Raw genomic sequence first — 23,772 nt, forward strand, 5'->3', positions numbered from 1 at the left:
CCTTTTGAAAACCTTCAAAACTGTCCTTAGACCCATGTTAGCCCCTAAGTCATTTGGAAGAGAGGAATACTTAACGATGTAATTAAAAAATCACTTGTAAGTGCCTACAATATGTGCTACACACTAAGAATTCAAATTAAAGGATATGCTGTCTTTTCTTGTAGTCGTACAATGTTTGGTTGGCTAAGTGATGGCTGGAAAAAGTAGACATGAATCAAAAGATGACATGACGTTTATTAAAGATCATAATGCTATAATTTATTAGAGAAAGAAAGCTAACAAATAAATGAGAATTGCAATATTTTGGCGGATAAAACTGCTTATTTACCAGCAAGGTTCCTTCTCTTTGAAGTAAATCGGTAAAAAGGAAACAACAGTTATTGTATAAAACAGATGCTCAAGGTAGGGAAAGTAGCACACAATGAGATATTTTTGGATATAAAAAATTCAGTTATACAATCAACAGCATTCAAAATCAGTTATGAGTATCTACACAATTACAAAAAATTGATTCATGTTTTAACAAAGTGCTTTTAGAACTCATCATGTTAGAACAGGCACAATGTTCTGAAGATGTATAGATCCCCATGGGCTTTTGAATGTTTTCACCCAAAACGTGACAATCCGCATCTACAAAAGCTGCAAAAGATCAGAGTTCGGAGGTTGGTTTGTGTTTTTTGGTCTTTTTTCCTTTCCTTGTTCAAGGCTGCCAAGTCAAGAAAGCATATTGAAAAGGCAAAATAAACACTTTTCATAGCAGAAGAGACCACAAAATTGAATGTAAACCATGGCTCTCCTTTAGGAGATTACACAAAAAACAATGTTCGTTTGTACTTTGAACAGGGCTCATTACCTCTTCTTGCTGTGCAGAAGTTAAACAGGCAACACTCAGCTCAATCTGATCTTTAAGGATGACTCATAAGGACGTTAAGTCCAGGTAGTCCATTTTATCAGGGACCATTTATCCTGTTTTTTTTGGCTGATTATTAAATGTAGTGACCCTACTTTGTTGGGAACAAATACACCATTGTTAACTGTTTATTACAATGCTGTAAACTGATCTTTCATTTTAAACAGCCAAATTTTCTCCTGGCCACTGGATTTGCTCTTCTCTCATTTCATATCGCTCTGTCTATAAGAAATCATTTTCTACATTTCTAAACCCAATATCATTTTATCAGCTCAGCTAGAAAGGGTGTAATTGCATATTTTCGATGTACAGCTTACTGGGCTACACTCGCAGGAACCCATGAAATGGCTTTATATACCTTAAACACTGATATTTGAGTATTTGCAGAAAATGAGGTTTTACCACTCGTTGTGAGCTTAAAGGTATTTGCAATCCTGAGCCTCAACTCTAGTCTGAAGTTATCTGAGGAAAGAGAAGATATTGGGGCCTGCTGTAGATTGTCCCACAGAAAAATCCAGTCACAGGGCTGCAGTGCAGTTTCCTAATTCAGTCCCTAAGTCTCCTCGGATTACCCTGCAGCACCTGTCCCTCTCACAGGGCTATCAAAGCGGGAGCCAAACCTGTATTCCCGCCCCATCTTACTTCCATGCTCTTTTTTTAAAGGTATGGCCCATTTCTTAATTTTCTATTCTAATGGAAGCATCCAAAAGTAAGTTTAATTAATTACATTTCATGATCATGGTGGGCAGGAGGGAGCACTCAGGCTGATAATCCACAAAATCGCATGTAAGGCTGATGGGCAGATGGCAGCAACCCTGTAAAAACGCTCAACTGGAGATAGTGTTCCACTCTTCCCAGAGACATGGCAGCTTGTCTGTGAGACAACACGCTCAAGCCATGGTCTGAGCAGCAGTAGCTAGGGGCACAGTCACACAGAACAAGGAAACCAAGGGCTCCCCTGTGCACATTCTTCAAGATAGTGAGACTGGGACATGGGAGTCAGTGAGTTGCTGAACAGACCTGCCTGATAGCAAACACGTGATCTCTAAGAGACTTCTAAGAGGAGGAGAGGTGGTCAGGAGGACCAGAAGCCAGTTCTCCTGGTTTGGAGAGCAGTGCTCCTTCCAACACAGCCGTCAGGGAGACAGTAAGCTCAGGAGACGGCGTTCAAGCCAGCAGTTCCATGCAACTGGAAGCATTAACCTTGGAAGAGCGCCACACTTTCCCATCTGCAAAAGAGTCGCCTCAATGGTTCACTTCATTCCCAAAACTCAACGGCTCTCCATTCACCCAGCAGTGACTGTGACAAGGTGAAAGGCAAGTGGCAGGAAACCAGGGTTCACCACTGGCCACAGGGTCTAAAGCCCTAATTCTCCCACACTCAGCTCACCTACTAGGTTGTTTTTAACCAGTGCTGATCTTCGGTTAACAGCTTTCAGCAGATTTGAAACAGAACTCCTCCAGCAAACAAAACAAATAGAGAAACCACCAAAGGGTAAGGTAGCACAAGGAAGAATCTAGGAGTTCACGTGCAAGATCATCCAAAAGCTGTCTAGAGTGTCCCAACTGCAGCTGTCTGAGCAAACCCCCCCAGACCACAAAACTCAACACAGGACGGAAGTCTTCAAGGCTGATCTCCTGCCAGGAACCCCTCCCCATCGCCCTCTGCTGGTGAGATCTGGTACAGGCTCCTTAACCGCTGAGCCTCTTCCTTCTCCATTGTCATGCAGACAAGACCATAGGTATAGCAGTCATCCTCAATGTTAAATGGAGCAAACGTATGGCAGTGTCTACAGGGCTGGACACACACCCTGTACTAGATCAGAATTCGTTAAGTAAACGAGTGGTCAGAGATACTCATTCTGTCACCTTCAAAGGTCATCAGTTATTTCTGCCAGGTCCCATGCTAGCACCTGACATATCTCACTCGTGCCCTCAGTGATCCAGTAGCAACTGTTAGCCCTGTTTTTTCTAACAGACAGCAAACTGAGGAAGCAGAGGTTAAGTAACTTGTTCAACATGACACAACTAGTAAGTGATCGAACCACAACTCAGCCTAGGTCTGCTTGGCTTCAAAGCCTATTTTCACCACCACTATACTGTTCATCTTCAAAGGTATCTCAACTCCATGTCCAACAAAGTCAAGTCCAGGCAATAAAAACGGCACAGAGGGTTTGCCTTTTAGGTGAACTACCACAGGCTGGCTGGAGCTCCAAGAGTCCGGCCTATCCTCGCTCCAGCTCTAAAGAGAAGGAGCCACGAGCACTTCTGACCTCCTTCATGGCCCTTCCTCACCCCAGAACCTCCAGGAGGTTCCTGGGATGTAAGAAGACCTCACAAAGGCCAGAGGGTAGCATATAACTTCCCTCCCTGCCTGAAGGCGGGTTTGCGACCTCAAGTTAAAAAGGACCTGGAAGTCTGGCTCCTGCCTCTGGACCCCATCAGGCATGATGATACCTCCCCAGTTCAGAAAAAAAGGCTAGCTAATCTGAGGCCTCAGCCACAGCAAAATAAAGTAAAGACTAGGAATAAGGAAGTTCAGCAATTAGCCACAAGCATGGAGACAACCAGCAGGCCACTGCCCTTGGTTTGAGGGTGCCTGGAGCAGGAGCCTGGCTGGGCAGCCCAAAGAGGGCCAGCTGGACCTGGGTAAAGGGTGGAAAGCCAATCTCAGGTAGGCTTCATATGCAGGGGACTCTTGAGATCCTAGGATGCCAAGAACTTGGCTGACCAAGATAGGGCACTTACAACGGCCAGGCAGTAGGAAGCTGAAAGGAAATAAAAGGGCCCACTGACTATCCTACTGTCCGAGGAGGAAGCTTTCAAAAAGGGAGATGGGGGTAGGGGGTAGTTAAATAACTTAAAGAGACTGGGACCAGAACAGAAAAGGCACAACAGGCTTGGCTGATGAAACCAGCCAGGGAAAAGTCATAGGAGATGTCATCAGAGACACGCCAGGAAACAATGGGACACGAAGAAAAACTAAAACTGGGGCACCCCGGCTCTGGGCTCAGCTCTGCTACTGACTGGGCCTTTGACTAGATCTAGTAACCTCTCTGGGCCTCAGGTTCCTTGTCTCATGGTGGGAGAGTAACCCCTGCCTTGCCACAAGGCTCTCATGACAACCAAGTCCAGTCAGGGATACAAAAGCACCAGGCTGAGATATCCCCACCCATCAGTCTGGTGTTCTGCTCCAGGGTTTCCAGCACAGGCTGAAACGTGAACGCTGGGACTACTTGAAGGTCACTGGGCAGGCGTGCCGACTTCCTTCTGGCACTCCACCGGCCCCGCTCCAGGGTAGAACAGAAAATAAAATCAGTTTAAAAGCAAACATTTATAAATAATTAAGGGGAAAAAAAAACAACAGAGAGCAGCAAGATTTCCACTTCCTACCAGCTCTTGTCCAGTGTTTTCTGCTGCAGCCTTGTCCTCTCTCAATCTAGTTCTGGAAGGTCAAAGATAAAGATACGTGTGTGTGGAGGGGGGACCCAACCCAAGAGAAAGAGAGTGCACCGAATGTTACAAAATACACCCCACAGTCAGACGCGGGGTGAGGACAGGATAGAGCCCAGGTGCAGATCAAGAAACAGCTCCTATTACCAAAAAGTAACCATCTTCCACTTCACTCCACAGCCAGGCTCTCAGCAGGCTTGTGCGCAGCTGTTAGTGGGGTAGAATGGCTGTTCCCGACACCAGAGCAGAAGCACGCCCACGCTGTGTGCGGCAGTGGTGATGGCCTCCAGGCCAAGGGACAGGTCTGCAAAGTCCCTGCTGGCCCCTCTCATGGCTGAAAACTCTGTCCCTTACTGTCAAATGTCTGTGGTCTCCAGTGGGGCTCCCTGTTGTCACCTGGGAATCAGTGGCTCCCGAAGCTTCTCTCCTGCTGCCTAACAAGGTTTTTCTTTATGCGGGTCCAGCGGAACACCATCCAAAGAGGAAGCAGATGCGTGAGTAAGACGCACTCCACTCCACAGAACACCCCTCACCCTGTGCTACAGACATTTAAGTGTAGGAATGTATCATTGCTTCTAAAAAAAAAAAAAGTAACCCTCAAATGTTCAAGTCACAAGTTACACGCTGCTGCAAGCGAAAAGGCACATCTCTGTAAGACGGGGGCTTAGAAGATATTTACAAAACTGTCAACCAGTACCCATCCATTGTGCCTTCCAAAGCAGTGCACAACCGGCCAGGTGTTATGCAAGACACGCAGTAAAACACTTCTTCACAGCGTCCCTAGGAAAGAAAACAAAGATGAATAGAGGTTAGGACCCCAAAGGCTTCAGTAAGTGGTAAAGATCCTCACGGAGGGTCTTCTGGAACCCAAAGGAGCTGCTGAGGGGAAAGGGCCTCCACTGGGGGGCAGACACACTTGCCATCCGGTCTCGGCTACGACATTTATTAGTAGCATTATCCTAAACAAGTTAAGTATCCTGCTTTGACTTTCAAATTCCCCATTTGTAAAAGGGGATGGTACCACCTATCTGACAGACTGTTGAGGGAATTGAGAGACAGTGCCTGGCATAGAACAGGTGTTTAATAGATGGCAGCTATTTTCTTTATCATTATAATCAGAGTCTCTGGATGGTACAAACGGTTAACACGCTCAGCTGTAAACCAAAAGGTTAGAGGTTCGAGTTCACCCAGAGATGCCTGGAAAGAAAGGCCTGGCAATCTATGTCTGAAAAATCAACCACTGCAAACCCTATGGGTCACAGTTCTACTCTGACACACAGGGTCACTGTGAGTCAGAGTCGACTCGAAAGCAACTGGTTGGTTCTGGTTATCATTATAATCAGAGGGAAAAAACAGGATGAATATACAGACTGCCAGAAACTAAGAAATCAGTCAGCCATCATCACAGAATACACTGAAAGCATGAGGTCAAATAGTCACTCACTCATTCTGGGCAAGCAGAGAAGCTTTTTGCGGACGTTTTCTAGGAGCTCCCCAGCATAGACGCGCTCTCTACGGGTTCTGAGCGCTCATGGGTATGTCCTTCAACCTGATCACAGACGCCTCCTCCTTGAAACTCAGAGCAGGCAGAGAGCACGGGGAAAGCAGACGCCCAGCCGCCGAATGCTCTGTCCCAGCAAGGGCTACCTCCCCGCCACATCCAGCTACGTGTGTGGCAGCAGGCCTTCTCACAGCCCAGCCCTGCTCCTGCCGTGTTCTCAGCTGCATCCCACTGAAGACGCCGGAAGACACGCAAGGGAGGAACAACAGGTGAGTGGAAGCATCCTCACGAGCAGGCACTAAGCTTTAACATCAAGGTAATTCTAGGACAGTGTCTCCTGAAACACCCTGCATGACAATCCAGGAAAAGCTGTGCGAGAGCGGGCCAAATATGTCTGCAAAGGCTGGCACCAAGGAACCTATCCAATTTTGCTTAACCTGTTTCTCAAACATATTTGACCACAGAACCCTTTTCTTCCACATGAACACCTAGCAATATCTCAGGGAACTCTACCTTCTGTGGGACACTGCAGAAAAGGCTATTCTAGGGGAAGCTGCTAACAGAAGGGTGGGGCCTCACCTTGGGATTCCCTCCCTACTACAAGAAATGCTCGTCTGCTCAACACAGGAGACTCACTGCTTCAAAGAGAAGGCCATCATCCTAGCCATCGCTTGTACATAAGGCCTAAAACACCATTCCAGATCAAGCCCAAAGCCCCCAAAGAATGGCACCAGGCAGCACCGGCTCCATGGGTGACAGACCGTGCAACTGGTTTAATGTTCTGGTGTCGTCATCTGAAAATTCTTTTCTTCATTGTGCTTTAGGTGAAAGTTTACAGAGCAAATGAGTTTCTTATTAAACAATTAATACATGTACTGTGACACTGACTGCCAACCCCACAACATGTCAACACTCTCCCCTTCTCGACCTTGTTGTTATTGTTGTTAGGTGCCGTCGAGTCAGTTCCCACTCATAGTGACCCTGTGTACCACAGAACGAAACACTGCCCGGTTCTTCACCATCCTCACGAATTGTTGTTATGCTTGAGCCCATTGTTGCAGCCACTGTGTCAATCCACTTCGTTGAGGGTCTTCCTTTTTTCCACTGACTCTGTACTTTACCAAGCATGATGTTCTCCTTCAGAGACTGGTCCCTCCTGACGTTTCCAAAGTATGTAAGATGCAGTCTCGCCATCCTTGCTACTAAGGAGCATTCTGGTTGCACTTCTTCCAAGACAGATTTGTTCGTTCTTCTGGCACTCCACCATGTATTCAATATTCTTCACCAACACCACAATTCAAAGGCATCAGTTCTTCAGTCTTCCTTATTCATTGTTCAGCTTTCACATGCATATGATGCGACTGAAAATACCATGGCTTGGGTCAGGCGCACCTTAGTCTTCAAGGTGACGTCTTTGCTCTTCAACACTTTGAAGAGGTCCTTTGCAACAGATTTGCCCAGTGTGATGCATCTTTTGATTTCTTGACTGCTGCTTCCATAGGTATTGATTGCAGATCAAAGTAAACTGAAATCCTTGACAACCTCAATCTTTTCTCCGTTTATCATGATGTTGCTCATTGGTCCAGTTGTGACGATTTTTGTTTCATGTTGAGGTGTAATCCATACTGAAGGCTGTGGTCTTTGATCTTCATTAGTAAGTGCTTCAAGTCCTCTTCACTTTCAGCAAGCAAGGTTGTATCATCTGCATATTGCAGGTTGTTAATGAGTCTTCCTCCAATCCTGATGCCCTGTTCTTCTTCATATAGTCCAGCTTCTTGTGTTATTTGTTCAGCATACAGATTAAATAGGTATAGTGAAAGAATACAACCGTGACGCACACCTTTCCTGACTTTAAAGCACTCAGTATCCCCTTGCTCTGTTCAAAAGGCTGCCTCTTGATCTATGTAAAGGTTCCTCATGAGCACAATTTCATGTTTTGGAATTCCCATTCTTCTCAATGTTAATCATAATTTGTTATAATCCACACAGTTATAATGCCTTTACATAGTCAATAAAACACAGGTAAACATCCTTCTGGTATTCTCTGTTTTCAGCCAGGATCCATCTGACATGAGCAATGATAGCCCTGGTTCCACATCCTCTTCTGAATCCGGCTTGAATTTCTGGCAGTTCCCTGTCGATATACTGCTGCAGCCGTTTCTGAATGATCTTCAGCAAAATTTTGTTTGCGTGTGATGTTAACAATATTGTTCGATAATTTCCACATTCAGTTGGATCACCTTTCTTGGGAATAGGCATAAATATGGATCTCTTCCAGTTGGCTGGCCAGGTAGCTGTCTTCCAAATTTCTTGGTACAGACAAGTGAGCACTTTCAGCGCTGCATTCATTTGTTGAAACATCGCCATTGGTGTTCCATCAATTCCAGGAGCCTTGTTTTGTGCCAATGCCTTCAGAGCAGCTTGGACTTCTTCCCTCAGCACCATCGGCTCCTGATCATATGCCACCTCTTGAAATGGCTGAACGTCAACTAAGTCTTTTTGGTAAAATAACTCTGTGTATTCCTTCCATCTTCTTTTGATGCTTCCTGCGTCATCTAATATTTTCCCCATAGAATCCTTCACTATTGCAATTCAAGGCTTGAAATTTTTCTTCAGTTCTTTCAGCTTCAGAAACGTCGAGTTCCCTTTTGGTTTTCTATCTCCAGCCCTTTGTACGTGTCTCAACCTTGGGTTCCCCACTTCCATTCGTCCAGCTTTCCTGTCCCCTCCTGCCTTCTTGTTCTTGCCCCTGAACTGATGTGCCCAGTCTCGTTTTGTTTTATGGGCCCATCTAATCTTTGCTTGAAGGGTGAAGCTCAGGAGTGAATTCAGTACTGAGTTAAAAGGGTATCCAGGGGCCATACCTTCAGGGTTTCTCCAGTCTTTGTCAGGCTAGTAAGTCTGTTTTTTTTTTTCTGAGTTTGAATTTTGTTGCATATTTTTCTCCAGCTCTGTCTGAGACCCTTTATTGTGATCCCTGTCAGAGCAGTCGGTGGTAGTAACTGGTCACCATCTAGTTATGCTAGACTCAGTCTGGTGGAGGCTGTGGAAGTTGTGGTCCATTAGTCCTTTGGACTAATCTTTCTCCTGTGTCTTTGGTTTTCTTCATTCTCCCTTGCTCCAGACAGGGTAGGACCAGTAGACATATCTTAGACGGCCGCTTACAGGCTTTAAGACCCCAGATGCTACTCACCAAAGTAGGATGTAGAACATTCTTCGTATAAACTATATTATGCCAACTGGGTGAGCTACCCCCTGTGACCATGACCCCCAGTCCTCAGCCCAGTAACTTGGTCCCTCAGGGACTTTGAAGGTGTCTATGAATCTTCTATGACTTTGTCTTTGTCAAGTTGTGCTGACTTGCTTAGTATTGTGTACTATCTTACCCTTCACCAAAGTTACTACTTATTTATTGTGTTTTCCTCTGCCCAACCCTCCCCACCTTTTGTAACCATCAAAGATTGTTTCTTTCTGTGTGTAAACCTTTTCATGAGTTTTTACTGTAGTGCTCTCAGGCAGTATTTGTCCTTTTGTGATTGACTTATTTCACTCAGCATAATGCTCTCCAGATTCATCCACGTTGTCAGATGCTTTGCAGATTCATCATTGTTCTTTATCTTTGTGTAATACTCCATTGTGTGTATGTACCATAGTTTGTTTATCCATTCATCTGCTGATGGGCACTTAGGTCATTTCCATCTGTTTGCTATTGTGAACAATGCTGCAATGAACAGGGGTGTGCACATGTCTATTCATGTGACAACTTATTTCTCTAGGATACTTTCCTAGAAGTGGAATTGTTGGATCACACGGTATTTCTATTTCCCGCTTTTTAAAGCACCATATCATTTTCCAAAATGGCTATACCATTTTGTATTCGTACCAGCAATGCAAAAGAGTTCCAGTCTCCCCACAGCCTCTCCAACACTTATTATTTTCTGTTTTTTTGATTAGTGCCAGTACCGCCAGGGTGAGATGGTATCTCATTGTAGTTTTTTCATTTCTCAATGGCTTGTGATAGCGAGCATTTCCTGCCATCTTGAAATTCTTAACCATTTCAAATAAGGGCCCCAAATTTTCATTTTGCACTGGGTCCCAAACATTATATAGCTGGTCCTGGCACCAAGATATACTTAAAATGTCAGCATGTTGATAAACACCTCACTGGGTGCTCAGGGGCAGAGGGCACTGGCTCACTGCAGGTAAACACCCAGACAAGCCAACACCTTCCAGAACTGGCTGGGTCTGCATGGAGTACTTAATTGTCATCCTCCTGGAACGTATCCACAAAGCCACCCAGCTTTCACTTGATGGGCATGGTAAGGTCTCGTCTAATCACTCCGCAGCATCTTCAAATCACTGTCAGCAGAGGACCTGAAAGGCACACCACAGAGGCTGCCCTTCCTCTTTCTACACTCACATGCCATCTTTCGTTTCCTCACACAGTTAAAGAAAAACTTGCTTTCAGTTAACGGGTAACGATAGCCCTGATAGCACAATGGTTAAGTGCTCGCCTGCTAATCCAAAGGTTGGAGGTTTGAACCCACCTAGTGGTTCCATGGCAGAAAAACCTGGTGAAGTGCGTCCGTAAAGCTTACAGCCAAGGAAGCCCTATGGGGTAGCTCTAATCTGTCATATGGGGTCACTATGAGTTGGCATTGATTCAGGTGGCACCTAACAATAACAACAATAGAAAAGACTGTAAATTAATGGTTACATTAGAAGAGGGCTAGCTGGGAGAGACCATGTTGCTTACTTTGAGAAGCCCATCATTGAGCGTGCTTATTTAAGGTGGTTTGGAGGGTCAGAACTTCAAAGCTGGAAGGAGCCTCTGGGATGCTCTAGTCCAATCTGCTCTATTTGATCGATGAGGAATGTGAGCTGCCCACGTTCACACTAATAATCAGGAAACGCTGACATCTAGAGTCCTACTCCTGCCTACTTGCCCTTTTTAAGCTATTTTCTAAAACTCTCCAATGGGACACTGAAAGAAAGCAAACATAAATTAATACACCTCCATCTCTTGCTCAGTGATGCTCACCTCTAGAAAAACTACTCAAAGCCACAGATTAAAAGAGTGATAGTGGACACACATGCACTACATATTACAGGAGAATTTTCACTGCGCCAGGAACTGGCGGACCTGGGTCAATTCCCTGGCCCGTCATTCGCTGTATAATTTGTTGGGAGGTGAAATGAGAGGGGGAGTGAGCTGGGGAGGTACTAAACCTTAGTTTACTAATCCATAAAGAAGATATACAGCACTTGCCTATTTGTCTGAAAGGCTTGAATAAGGATAAAAAAATATGTGAAAGCATTCTCTGAACTAAAAAGACCTACGCAAACATACCATCATCCACAAATGACTGAAGTTATATTTCCAAATATACAGTCTTACCTTGCAAAAGGTATGAAGGAAAGGCTGTACCTAAAATGAAAAAGAAACAAAAGATCAAATCACATGAAGGGAGTGGAAGACTACACAGTGGAGCAGCTGCAGTGATTTACCCAGTCCCCTCCTCCTCAGTGGTGCCACGCACACACACGCACGCACGTGCTAACACCCACACCCTGTGCCGGGTTATGGCCTGGGAAGGAGCGCTATGCCATCCATGGCCACAGAAAGATGGCGAGTGGCCATGTGGAGACAGCCTGTGACCTCAGTCGCACCGAGGTACTGCTGTAACCAAATGGGCCAGCCATCACCCAGCACAGGCAGATCCCAGCTGTCTAGACAGCACAGGAACCCTGTTCTGAAAGGATATCAAACAAAATCCAGATCGGTTATTCTCAACAGAACACAACTTTTACCTAGTTGGGTTAAATTTCTGCTCTGCCGCTCTCTACTAATTTTAAAGAAGCAAAAAAGAGAACAGAAAAGGCATGGGGGTGGGGAGGGGGGGACTACCAACTACTCTATGGATTAAAATGTAACAAAACAATTTTTCAAGAATCCAAACCCAAAAATATATTGGTGAATCCAGTCTGGTTCAACCGGAAAGAAGCCATGTGGCAAGGAACCCGTCCATAACGCCAGAGAACCAGGCCCGATGTGTCAGGCATGTTGTAGGTTAGTTGGCCCTAGGAATCGCCATTCACCTGTGCCCATATGAATGCTGAACCTCTGAAAACTGGCTCCAAAATAGGTCTCTAAGCAAAGGAAGGGGTGTGGGTGTATGCATGTGTATGCGCCAATTTCCGCCACAAAAGCACACCAAAATATAAATATCAGCCATCAAACCAGGTTCTATCAGAACCTAATACCAAAATGTGTGCGTTATGTTAAGACCAAACTATTAGCTTCTCCCTGTCTTACACTCACCGTGTACAGAAGCTCCTGTATTGTAGCACGGCAAATTCCAAAAGGCACTTTGAAAGTACACTTATTCAAAAGTCCAAACTTACTAAAGGGGAGGGGAATGTGACTTTGCAGTCTCAAGACCCATTTCTACCAAATACGAATGTACCTCACTCTTCGAAGCTTTAAGACTTTCAAAGTCCACTATTCTTTGCCTCTACACATTCTAGCAAACATTTTTTCCACAACAGACCAGTCGCATCTGACACTGTCCTCGTGGACGGCATCCCTTGATGAACTCTCAAGTAGGACAGCTAGAGTTCCCACGTGCCGCCAGCCCTCTGGCTCGGCGGCTGCATGGCTCTTACAGGGCAAGAGCCTACAGCCCTCTGACTACCCTTGGCCCTTGATGACCATTTCCTAGTCTTCACCTGAATACGCAATAAGCACATGCCGGGCCTGCAGCCCATGGCCAGTTTCCCCTTTCAAAGCAGCTGTTCCTCAGGTCCTGCTGACGTTCGCCGTCCTCCTCTCAACTGTAACACTCACTACTTTTCTGATCGCTTTCCTCCTTCTTTACTGTCTGTTTAAATCAAGCCTCTTTTTACCAGCCCTTGTAGTACTTTCGCTGTCCTTGCACTTCCCAGACATGACAGGTCTAACAACACTCAAACCCTCTCAAAGCCCACCAGGAGCCCCACAGATGAACAGATCCCCCGACCACACAAGACCACTGACGCCACCTGCTGTGCTCGTGCCCCTAAGTGTGACTTCACTGGTATCAGGAGGATTCTAAAGCTGAGGAGCTTCTGCGATTCTTAACCCTCCTGCCCACACCATATGGAGTTTTGTCTCCTTCAACTGCATTAGTCAGAGGTCCTATGTGGGAGGAACTGCTGAAAAGGTTACTTACCATGTCATGGCCAGAGACTGTAAAATGCAGAAGATGAGAGCAAGTCCCTTGTTACGCCACTGAAGAAAAAAATGTTATTGTTACATGAATGTGTGTGGAAAGAGGTAAAAACCAAAAAGGTTAGGAAAAATTAAAATACACGCTTACCCAAAAGGCAGAACACAGTGTAAGTACCAAACACAGCTAGAAGGAGAGATGAAACATTTAATTAGCATCAGGACAAGGTGGCAAGAAACAAACAACTCTGAAGTTACCACAGCAACCAGCTGCCTTCCTTCATCTCAAAGCATTCAGTGCGCCTGAGCACTGTGTCTGCCAGAAGAATGCACATCCCAATGAAATCGAACTGGTCAGGAAGGAGTCACATAGATTAGAAAGAGAAAAATCCTTTCTACGTTCAAGTTCACTGGAATCTCTGTCCAGCAAACAAAATTACATCTCTAATCCACCCTTCTTTTCATTCAAACACATACTGATGGCCACTAAACACAAATCTCTCCAGCCCAACTCTAGGAAGTTCCTTGAGTGGGCAGGACATGTATGGACAGAGGTTATAGTAACTAGTCAACAAACATGTCCTAACATCTCCTCCGTTCCATCGCTATGCCCAACGCTTGTAAGGGACCTAAAACAGTCATGGCCCATCTCCTCTGTGTCCGCCGCTATGCCCAACGCTTGTACGGGACCTAAAACGGTCATGGCCCATGTCCTCTGTGTCTACCGCTATGCTCAACGTTCATCCAGGACCTAAAACGGTCATGGCCCATGTCCTCTGTGTCCACCGCTATGCCCAACGCTCATACAGGACCTAAAACGGCCATGGCCCATGTCCTCTGTGTCCACCGCTATGCCCAACACTCGTACGGGACCTAAAACGGCCATGGCCCATGTCCTCTGTGTCCGCCGCTATGCCCAACACTCGTACGGGACCTAAAACGGCCATGGCCCATGTCCTCTGTGTCCGCCGCTATGCCCAACACTCGTACGGGACCTAAAACGGCCATGGCCCATGTCCTCTGTGTCCGCCGCTATGCCCAACACTCGTACGGGACCTAAAACAGCCATGGCCCATGTCCTCTGTGTCCGCCGCTATGCCCAACGCTTGTACGGGACCTAAAACAGCCACGGCCCATGTCCTCTGTGTCCGCCGCTATGCCCAACGCTCGTACGGGACCTAAAACAGCCATGGCCCATGTCCTCTGTGCCCAACGCTCATACAGGACCTAAAACGGCCATGGCCCAGAAAACAAATGAAACCAGTGAGTGTCATATCACGTTCCACATGTTGCAGTACTAACCACCATCACAGGAGCCCATTATAATGGTTCAAAGAGAGCTGGTGGGACAGTAAAATGCAACAAAACTGAAGGCAGTGACGTCCAAGCAGAGCATAGCAATGACGGGCCAGGGGAGAGGGAACAGACTTCAGGAAGACTGAGGAAAACTGAATAAATATGATCCCAAAGTCACATAAGAATGAGGAAAAAAAGAGTACCTCCTAGAAGACTGGGTAACCAGTCCAGAGAACGAACCCCACTGTTTCCGAGTGAATCCCTCTAAGCTCTCCCTGTGTGGCTTCGATCTTACTCCCAGCTCTCTTACTACCTTACCACTTCAGCTAGCTTGACAAACTACGCCCCCGGAGGTGCTGTACAGAACTGAACTGATGCAATACCTGCCACTGACAAACAAAGAAGAATGCTCCCTCCTTCCAAGGTGGTTATAGAAATCAGGTAATAAGTCAAGATGAAAGGAAAAAGGAAAGAGGTGCTTAGTTCTGAGAGGAAAAAAATCCCAGGCAGCAGAAATAAAACCTTCCATTTTCAAAGTCGAGCTAAAAGGCAGACCTTACCAGCATCACGACTGTTGCTATCAAACGCGTAGGCTCAAACATTCGCTTCAGCTGTTTCATTGGTCCCATGAGGAAGATGGTGCTGAGAAACACACACACACAAGCCATTCAGCGCAGAAGAGAACCAGTTAGGCACACTGTGTCTTGTCTCTATTCCTCCCCAAGATTACCTGTGGCAATAACAGCCGCAATAGCAGCTAACACCTGACGAGCTCTTACTCTGTGCCAGGTACTATGTTTACCGGCCTTCTGTGCATTGCTCTCATTTAACCCACCAACGACCTACGTGGTAGGAACAATTATTAGACTTATTTTACAGTCAAGGAAACCGAAGCCCAGAGAGGTGAGTTACTTATCCACAGCCATCCAAGTAAATGGTACAGCAAGGCTGTAAACGCACATCACCCATATGCAGAACCACTATGTAGACCGGCTCTCTGCAGTGCCTCTGTGACAACCCACCCATGGAAACAAATAAGCCAAAAGAGGACTTGGGCAATTTAAAAAAGAAAAACCATCCCTTACAAGCCTAGGTTGTTTATGTTAAAAAGTACAGCATTTCATTTTCTTTTTATGAATAATTCTAATGATAACAATAATAATATCTAGTATTTATTGAAATTTTGCTGCATGCCAGACACCAGGCACATGACCGCATTTTATCCAGCAACAGCCCTGGGAGTTAAGTATTTTTATACCTATTGCAGAGATGAGAAAATGAAGCTCACACAGCTAGGAACTCAAAGAGCCAGCATTCAAACCCACATTGATTTGATTCCAAGGTTCTGAAACACATCACTAGGGTGCCTTCTACTATTAGTGGGACTTGAGAGATGGTTAGTGAGAGAGAATGAATACAGACTATGCAGACCCTCACACCTAACACATCAAATACCGGAGCCAGCTTTACAGGGTGTTTCCTGAGTCCTAAGGACAACGTCCTATGTGGTGTCACCTCAGTGGTAGCTGGTACAGCCAGCATCTGATACAAGCCAACAAGCACATGACATGACAGAGTGTCTACCCCTCTATGAAGTGCTATTAAGTTTCAACTTGAATTCAAGGCTACGCTATTGCTGAAAGTGTCTGAGCTGAGTGCACTCTTCAGCCTGTGTTGGACAGGAAACAACAGCCAAGGCTGGTCTTAAGAATTAAACTCAGCACATGTATAAAAATGTACAGATTACAGGTAAAGCCACAAACTCCTGGACACACCCTGGAGATAACTATTTTTTCCCTCTGTTACTTCCCTAGGCGGTGCTGGGAAGAGGCAGTCCCACTAGGGTTTGCTAACTAGTTCTTTTGGACTAACCGATCCACCCGCGTTATTTATGCTCAGCCTAGGCGCTACATTACAACCTACGTTGCCTGCCTAAAGCAAAACCAACAAACGTTAGTATTCAAGAGACCTTGAGAGGCAAGATTAGACATCTCTGAGCTCAGCATTTTACTGTTCTAAGCCCTGGTGGTGCAGTAGTTAAGAACTCGGCTCCTAACCAAAAGGTGGGCAGTCCAAATCCACCACCCGCTCCTTGGACACCCTGTGGGGGCAGTTCTTCTCTGTGCTACACACAATGAGTCAGAATCGAGCGCAACAGGTGTGGTTTGGCTTGGAGGCATTATTAATAAACACAGCTTTAAGAAGGTGGCCAAAGCCATGCACTGGACCATTAGGTTAGTATTTCTAGCCAGAATCAGAGCTCGGTTGGGGACAAGACGCAAGCACGGCCCTTGTCAAGTGGCTCACAGAAAGTCTGTGTAAGAAAATGCTGCCGTCCTTCCACATAAATATATATGGGATACAAACAGCCCCAAAGGAGGTCTTCGGTCCTGCAGGGAGGTGGTAGTCAGCACAAGCGTCACAGAAGAGGTAGCTTTTGAGCAAGGTCTTGGCTCCTGATGATAAGCGAGTGTCCACTGAGCAGGGCAGTGCAGACGGGGCAGCAGCCGAGGCAGAGAAAGCAGCCTGCACAGAGGCGTGTGGGTAAATGCGAGAAGTGCCGCCTGGCTGGGGAGCAGGACTGGGCAAAGCCTGCTCTGACTGCTGCCGGAGTCTGAATGTCACCCACAGGGGGAACAGGGAGCCACTAAAGGGGGCTAAGCAGGGCTGTAAAGGCATCTCTCCACAGTTCTATGGGAAACAAACGGAGGACGAGGGCACTAAAGGAGGCAGAGAAACCCTGGGGTAGTTGGGGTGAGAGCTGACAGGGACCATAGACGAGACTCAGCTCAGCTACCATCTGCTCGAGGAAGCCCTCTGTGACTCCCCAGTGGGACGGCTGCCCCTCCCTGAGCCTCTCTCTCCATATCGCATGCTATACCCCTTATATGTCTGTCTGCCTTGCAGACCAGTGAGCTCCACCGCAGCAGGGACCAAGTCCCTCAAGGACCAGAACAGGGTGTGAAGAATGCTCTTCCACTGAGCACGTGAGTCAGCTGGTGTGTGACACATGTGCAGAGAGAGGAAGGAGCCAGATAAGAGAGGTCAACAAGCCACGGTGACTGACACATGGGCAGAGAGGGGAAGAAGCCAGGTAAGAGAGGTCAACAAGCCACAGTGAGTAATCAGGTGAATGGGTGCAGCTTCAACTTGCAGGACCCTGAGGCCGTTCATCAAGTTACATGGCAAGGAAAGATGACTGAGTTCAGTTTCCCATGAGCATTCAGGCCAGAGAGGCAGGGTTAAGCCGTAAGCATACAGGGGTAGGTGAAGCCACTGGTGTGAGTTGAGTTTGACCTGGGATTCAGTGTGCACCAGCAGGTGGAATGGGTTGCCCCCCTCTAGGAAGCACTCCGTCAGATGCCCTGCCCTGTCCCCCAGTTGATACTGAAGCCCAAGATGGTCTTAGACTAATGAACAACAAGCTTCACCTACAGCCACCAGCCTGGTGAGCCCTTCTGAAATCATCCATTCGGTCCATGGCAGCAGCAGAATCACAGCAAAGCAGAGGATTGTGTTGTAAACCACTGAGGAGTCATTTGACCTCTCTGTACCTCAGTTTCCTCACATGTAAAATCGCAATAGTAACATACTTCCTGCTTTCTCCCAGGGGTGTTCCAGAGATAAACTAAGATATAAAAATACTTTTGCAATGATAGGATATGCATGTGATGTATTTTAACTACCTCTTTTCTCTCCAAGTCCTGAAAATTGCCAGATCCTCTTCCTTCACCGCCCTCAAGCACAAGCCACCCCCATTTTCCCAGCTAATGACTGCCTCTGGTTGAATTAAAAACAGTTACCTGCCAAGAGATGCGATGTTGCCAAAGGTATAAAACACTATGAAGAGGACCAGTCCCTTCTTCGGCACCCACAGCAGGAGAGTGCCCTGGGGTCAAAGCACAGAGAGTTTGCATGTGAGCAGCCTTCGTAGCAGAGCCACAAACCAGGAGCTCACACAGAAAGCCCCACATCCCCCCGCTGCCTCCCTCATTTCCCTCTTCTCTTACCCACGCACCTCAGTGAAGAGCAAAAGATAAAGAGGCGGATAAAAGGGAGAAGACAGCCACAGGGGCAGGGGGAAGGACAGCAGTGGGAGGGAAACCTTACCAGCAGTGAGCAGAGAATTCCTATGGCAAAACACGCAATGAAGCCTTTTATCCTGGTACCCCAGCTCAATGAAGGTGTTTCAACAACCTGAAAAAAAATTTTTAATTATATTACATATGTATCTATGTACATTTAATCACCAAAAACAAAGGAAGCCCATGACAGAATTGAGAAGCAATGTGTGGTTTTGTACTGCAGAAGGCAGGGAAGACAGGACCCTACACACTCAGAGTTACGAGAGACAGGTCCTTATCCACACATGAACCTGCTCTCTCGCAGCTGAGAAGTTACCTCGCCTCTGGTCCAACGTTCTGGAGGTGGGATCCCAGCCTGAAGCACAAACGATTTCACAAGCGGAAGGCCAGACAGCAGCACTGCGAGGAGCCCAGCGCCTGACCACAGCCAGGCAGGAGGACAGCTGGGAAGGTACAGGCTCCCTCAGGCCACTGGGCCCACTGCTCATCCACGCCTGCATCCACCAGGCAAGCCTCAGCAGCAGCTGTCCTGTCAGTGTTCCTGGGGCCTCGGCGGGGCTCGGCTCACACTCCCACCGGGTCTCTCATCTGTGTCATCTACTCTCGGTGCAGATGTTGTACTTCTACGGTGCTGGGACCTCGGAGGGCTCAGCCTCACACTCCCACCAGGTCTCTCACCTGTGTCGTTCACTCTTGGTGCAGATATTGTACATCTACGGTGCTGGGACCTCGGAGGGCTCAGTCTCGCACTCCCACCAGGTCCCTCACCTGCGTCATTTGCTCTTGGTACGGATGTTGTACTTCTAGGGTGCTGGGACCTTGGAGGGCTCAGCCTCGCACTCCCACCAGGTCTCTCACTCCCACCAGGTCTCTCACCTGTGTCATTCACTCTTGGTGCAGATGTTGTACTTCTAGGGTGCTGGCATCAGCCCAGTCACTCCAGCACCAGACAAACCCTAGTTAATTAATTACTACTCTGCTCATGCTGATTCCATCATCAGGGTTAACTCCTCCCCAGAGCAAAGTTCTGGGGAGGCATAATTGGAAAAAAAAAAAAACTCTACTAGAACCAGCTTAGAGCCTGTGGGTATCTCCAAATGGTTTTTTCCTATGTCAAAGATAACAGCCAAGTCCCTGCACCAGAGACCTTCTTCCACCTGATGCAGTGGGCATAGATCTCCAAGCTGGACACAGACAGCTGCCACTGAAGGCCAAAGGCTCACACCCTGCCAGTCAAGGCAGGGCAGCCAGCCCCAGTGCACCCAGGCACCTAAGACTCGACTATGTGGCCATCGCCATCTCCATCTGGCAACGTGATGAAGTCGCCCACCACATTTCCATCTAGCTGAGGGGGTAAGGGGGGTGGTGGCAGAGGCTGCAAGGATCACCAGACAGCCAGCTCCCTCCGCCATGACTGTCCCCAGCTCAGGGACCTGTTTTCAGCCCTGTCTCCAAACTTCCTGTCAAACCAGAAGCTGGAATGAAGAACTAGAGGCTCCCCTTGGTGTGGCAGACATTGCTATGTCGGGCTTAGTCTCCACTCAGGAAGAAGGTATTTAGGTCAGGTTACCAAAAGGGGTCCACTTCCTGCCCCCCATATATTCACACACACTGCCAAGAGGGCTTGCGACACTGGAACACACACAGCACTTCCAGAAGCAGGTGACTTTGCACAGAAAGGCACACTCAGGGAGGGCAACGTGCAGGGGTGAGCAGGGTGACTGGGCACCCGGTCCCACGCCAAGGGAAGCCTCTCCTTCTTAAGGAGTCTGGTTTCTTAAACCCCCTCAGGGAGGCCCTCCAAACTGGGCCATGTGATGCTCTGTTATCAGGCTTTATTGGTCTAACCCAGGCTACTGGGTTAGACCACTTGAGACTAGCCTTAACCTTCCACCAAGCAAAGAAGAAAACCAAAAGCCATGCTCTGCCTGTTCACGCAAGTACCAAAGAGCTTCCCTTGCCGAAGCGGAAAAAGGAAGCGAGCGGCACACAGGGATGAAAGTGTGGCAGTGGGATTGGATTTGATGCCTGATCACTACTCCGAAGCAACAGGGACATTCAAAAGATTCAACCTTTTTTTTTTTAAGAGAATAAACCATAAAGTATCAAAATTTGAATTGGTCTTGGCACTTAAAGGGCTAAATAGTGAACAGGACGGTGCCATCCCAGCCCTCATAAAAATCAGAATCACTGGCTGTAACAGGAAGCAGTGGAAGCAAAAACCCATTTCTGGATCCTACCTTCAGAAAGGAAAGCGACACTTTGGGCCCACAAGTCTCTCAAGTGTTACCTTTTTTTGTCAGAAGGGGAGGGGGCTAGTTTTCACCACGGAGGTTTTCCACTGTGTGTGGTGCTAAGGTCTCGGTCACGGGCAGGAGGAAGCTGTGGTTCCATTTCTCCTAACTGGACTCAATGAAAGCAAAACACTTTCTTTGCCAGCTTATGAAAACACACTCAGTCGACGCAAAAAAACGTCCCTCTAAATCCCTGGTGGCTGGAAACTGCTAGTGCACTTCTAGGAAATTAGAGAAGGTAAAACGGTGCCTGGACAGACTGGCGGGCTGCCTGGCAGGTATTCGCGGAGTCCCTTTGACTTTGGCATGTGGAGAGAAGAAGACGGGCCCTTGCCAGAAAAGAAGTAAAGCCAAGAATTGGTCCAGGAAAAACAGGGTCGGTAATCAGAAGCAGGTGGAAAAGGGATGCTGCTTTATTCCTCTGCTTTAAAATTAAGCACCATTCTTACATTCCTTGTCCTCAGCATCCTTTATACAAAACGGAAAACATACTTTCAGAAGGAAGTGCACTGAAATTAAAGATTTACCATGTATTTATGAAGATGAGGTAGCAATTAGAAAACTCATCATGAGGCTATTTATGATCAGGGATTTACATGCAATTTTTTGTAACTACCTAATTCTATATACGGAAGAAACAGAACTAGACATATTTTTATTGTTTATATTAAAAGAGTAAACATTAAAAATAATTAAAAACCACTCCCCTCTGGTGACCTCTGACAGCTTATATAATTGAATCTGAAGAGACTTTAAGGCCACCTATTCTAACTTGCCACCCAAAACAGAAATTTCTCCACAGAATCCCCCAGCCTTGCCAATCTCAAAACCAAGGACAGTGTGAGACAGTCAAGTCAGTGCAAACATTTTAAAGGAGGCCTCGACCTCATAACATAAAAGTGAAGCCAAAAACAACCCTGAAAATGAATTCAGCCATCTACAGAATGTTTCCCAGAGGTTCTAGATTCTGAACGGGCCACACAAAAATGCACATCAACAGGAATCTCACGCTCAGAAAGAGGAAGCTGACGGCAGTATTTAGAACAAGAGAGAAGTACCCACTCTTTTTAAAGCATATTTAATACATGCCTGAGCCCACAGTACTTTACAGCCCTTCATGTGTTCAACACAGGCATTCGCCATTTAGGCAAAACCACCTCAGCATGTGTTTTTAATTTGTACTTCATCATCCTCTCTTGAGGGTCTGTCCACTGCTTCATGATTATTTCCTAAACATATCTGTATCATCCCACTCTCCGGAAAGAAGTCTTTAGTGAGCATGAGTGCCAACTCCCTACGTTCCCTTAGGACCAGTCTGAAGTCTGACTTGAGAGTTCAGAATAGAAGCCAGAGTTCAAGAATCAAAAACCCATAAAATTACTCCTGAGCCATGGCCAATTAATAAGGACACCAAAATAATGAGAACCCACAGTGCTGTTTTGAAATGTCAAAAAGAATCAAAAAAAGATATTAAACCTCAATTCCTACAGCATTATCTTCTTCAAGGTGAAAAGAGTTACAGCAAGTTTTGCAGTCTGGGATTTCATGGAGGGGATGGAGGTACCAGTTACCATACAAAACAAAACTAAAATCAGCAACCAGCTAACTGGGTGAAAGAAGCATGCTGAGAAAACCAGGAGAAACACCGATTAAGGTTGTGGAGGGAAAACTTAGGTTTCCAGTTAAAAGGGGCCAATACCATCTTGTTCATCACTCCTTTTACACACAGGGAAAGTAAGGCCCACGGAATACACCGAAAAGCGAAGAGAAACGTTATTATGTTGTCCAGAAAGGAGAACAAAAGCAAAGGCTAAAAGCACCCAAAATAGAAAATAAATTTTTTTGTGGTGTGGTTCTAGAAACACAGAATGAGGACACTGATGGGCCAGATTTCCGCCGGATCAAAACCTTTCCGGTACAAACGAACGTGCAGGCAGCCTCTCGAGGCGCCAAGTCTTTGCGGTGCCCGGTGCGGACGCAGAGAAACATGCGGTCCCTGTCCTCGATGATTCCAGGCCTCACGCGGAAACAGCTGTACCAGGTGATGTGCACACCCACCACCTACCCTGGGCGGTAACCCTGACGCCGCACTGGGAGCCAGGCAGCCAGCTGGGGAAGCTGCTTTCCAGCCACAGCCGGCCTCCGGTCTCGGCAACCGGCCCGGCAAGGCAAGGGCTCCTCCGCCAGGCTCTCGGGGCCCCCTGCCCAGCCCGGCCCTAAAGCCCTTGGCCTGGGCTGTAGGGAGCGGGCCCACGGCCTGGGTCGCTCGCCCTCCCGCTCGCCGAGATTTCGGAGGTTTCTTCTCTTTGCCGAGGGTGAGAGCTGGGGGTAGAGCACCGGGGCTGAAGAGGCGCAGGACTAAAGAGCAGATGCCGACCCGCCTGTGCAAAATGCTGCCGCCGCACCGGTGGCGGTGGGATGGGACCCTCGCGGGGTCCTAACGGGGGAACGAAAAGGGGAACAGCTGCTTTCTGCAAGTCCTGCTCAGCTTCCCACCCGCCATCAGCAAGCGCCGGCGGATCCGAGGGCGGGGGTCGACAGTCGCCCGGGCTCCGCGTCCAGCGCCCTCCGAGGGTCCCTCGGAGCCCGGGGCCGGGGGCGGAGCAGGAACCGTGGGCGGAGGAGGGCGCGGCGAGGCGAGGCCGACCGTCCCGGGCGCACTCACCTCGGACAGGCCGCCCCGGTCCTCGGTGTCCTGCCCGCTCAGCACCTTCTTCAGCTTGTCCATACTGGGCCTGGTCCGTCGCTTTCTGCCCCTTGTCCACCTGTTGAGCTAGCTAACTCGGCAGCTCTTCCGGGTGCTCCTCCCTAGCCCCGCGCGCCCCGCCCCCGGACGCGCGCCCCGCCCCCGGACCAGCGCACCGTCCCTGGACCCGCGCGCGCCCCGCCCCCGGACCCGCGCGCCCCGCCCAGGTACTGCCCACCTGGGCAGCGACCGGCGCCAGACCTGCTGCGCGCGCACCCCGTCTGCTTTCACATTGCCACCGTTTACAGGCTTGTTTTCGTCGAGGGAGGCGGGACAGGCC

The 23,772-nt window shown here is 47.7% G+C and overlaps 1 protein-coding gene across 1 annotated transcript; it reads right to left on the reverse strand.

Annotated features, from left to right (window-relative positions):
- Nucleotides 1–214: 214 nt before the first annotated feature.
- Nucleotides 215–23,569, reverse strand: SFT2D2 (SFT2 domain containing 2). Its single transcript, XM_003414888.4, has 8 exons — nucleotides 23,412–23,569; nucleotides 18,478–18,564; nucleotides 18,171–18,256; nucleotides 14,928–15,009; nucleotides 13,223–13,258; nucleotides 13,076–13,134; nucleotides 11,263–11,292; nucleotides 215–5,143 (listed from the first exon to the last, which is right to left on the reverse strand). The coding sequence occupies exons 1-8, from the start codon at nucleotides 23,472–23,474 to the stop codon at nucleotides 5,104–5,106; spliced, it is 483 nt and encodes a 160-aa protein (XP_003414936.1). The 5' UTR covers nucleotides 23,475–23,569; the 3' UTR covers nucleotides 215–5,103.
- Between the last annotated feature and the right edge of the window lie 203 nt (nucleotides 23,570–23,772).

Source organism: Loxodonta africana, chromosome 3, assembly GCF_030014295.1.
Source record: "Loxodonta africana isolate mLoxAfr1 chromosome 3, mLoxAfr1.hap2, whole genome shotgun sequence".
NCBI classification, from domain to species: Eukaryota; Metazoa; Chordata; class Mammalia; order Proboscidea; family Elephantidae; genus Loxodonta; species Loxodonta africana.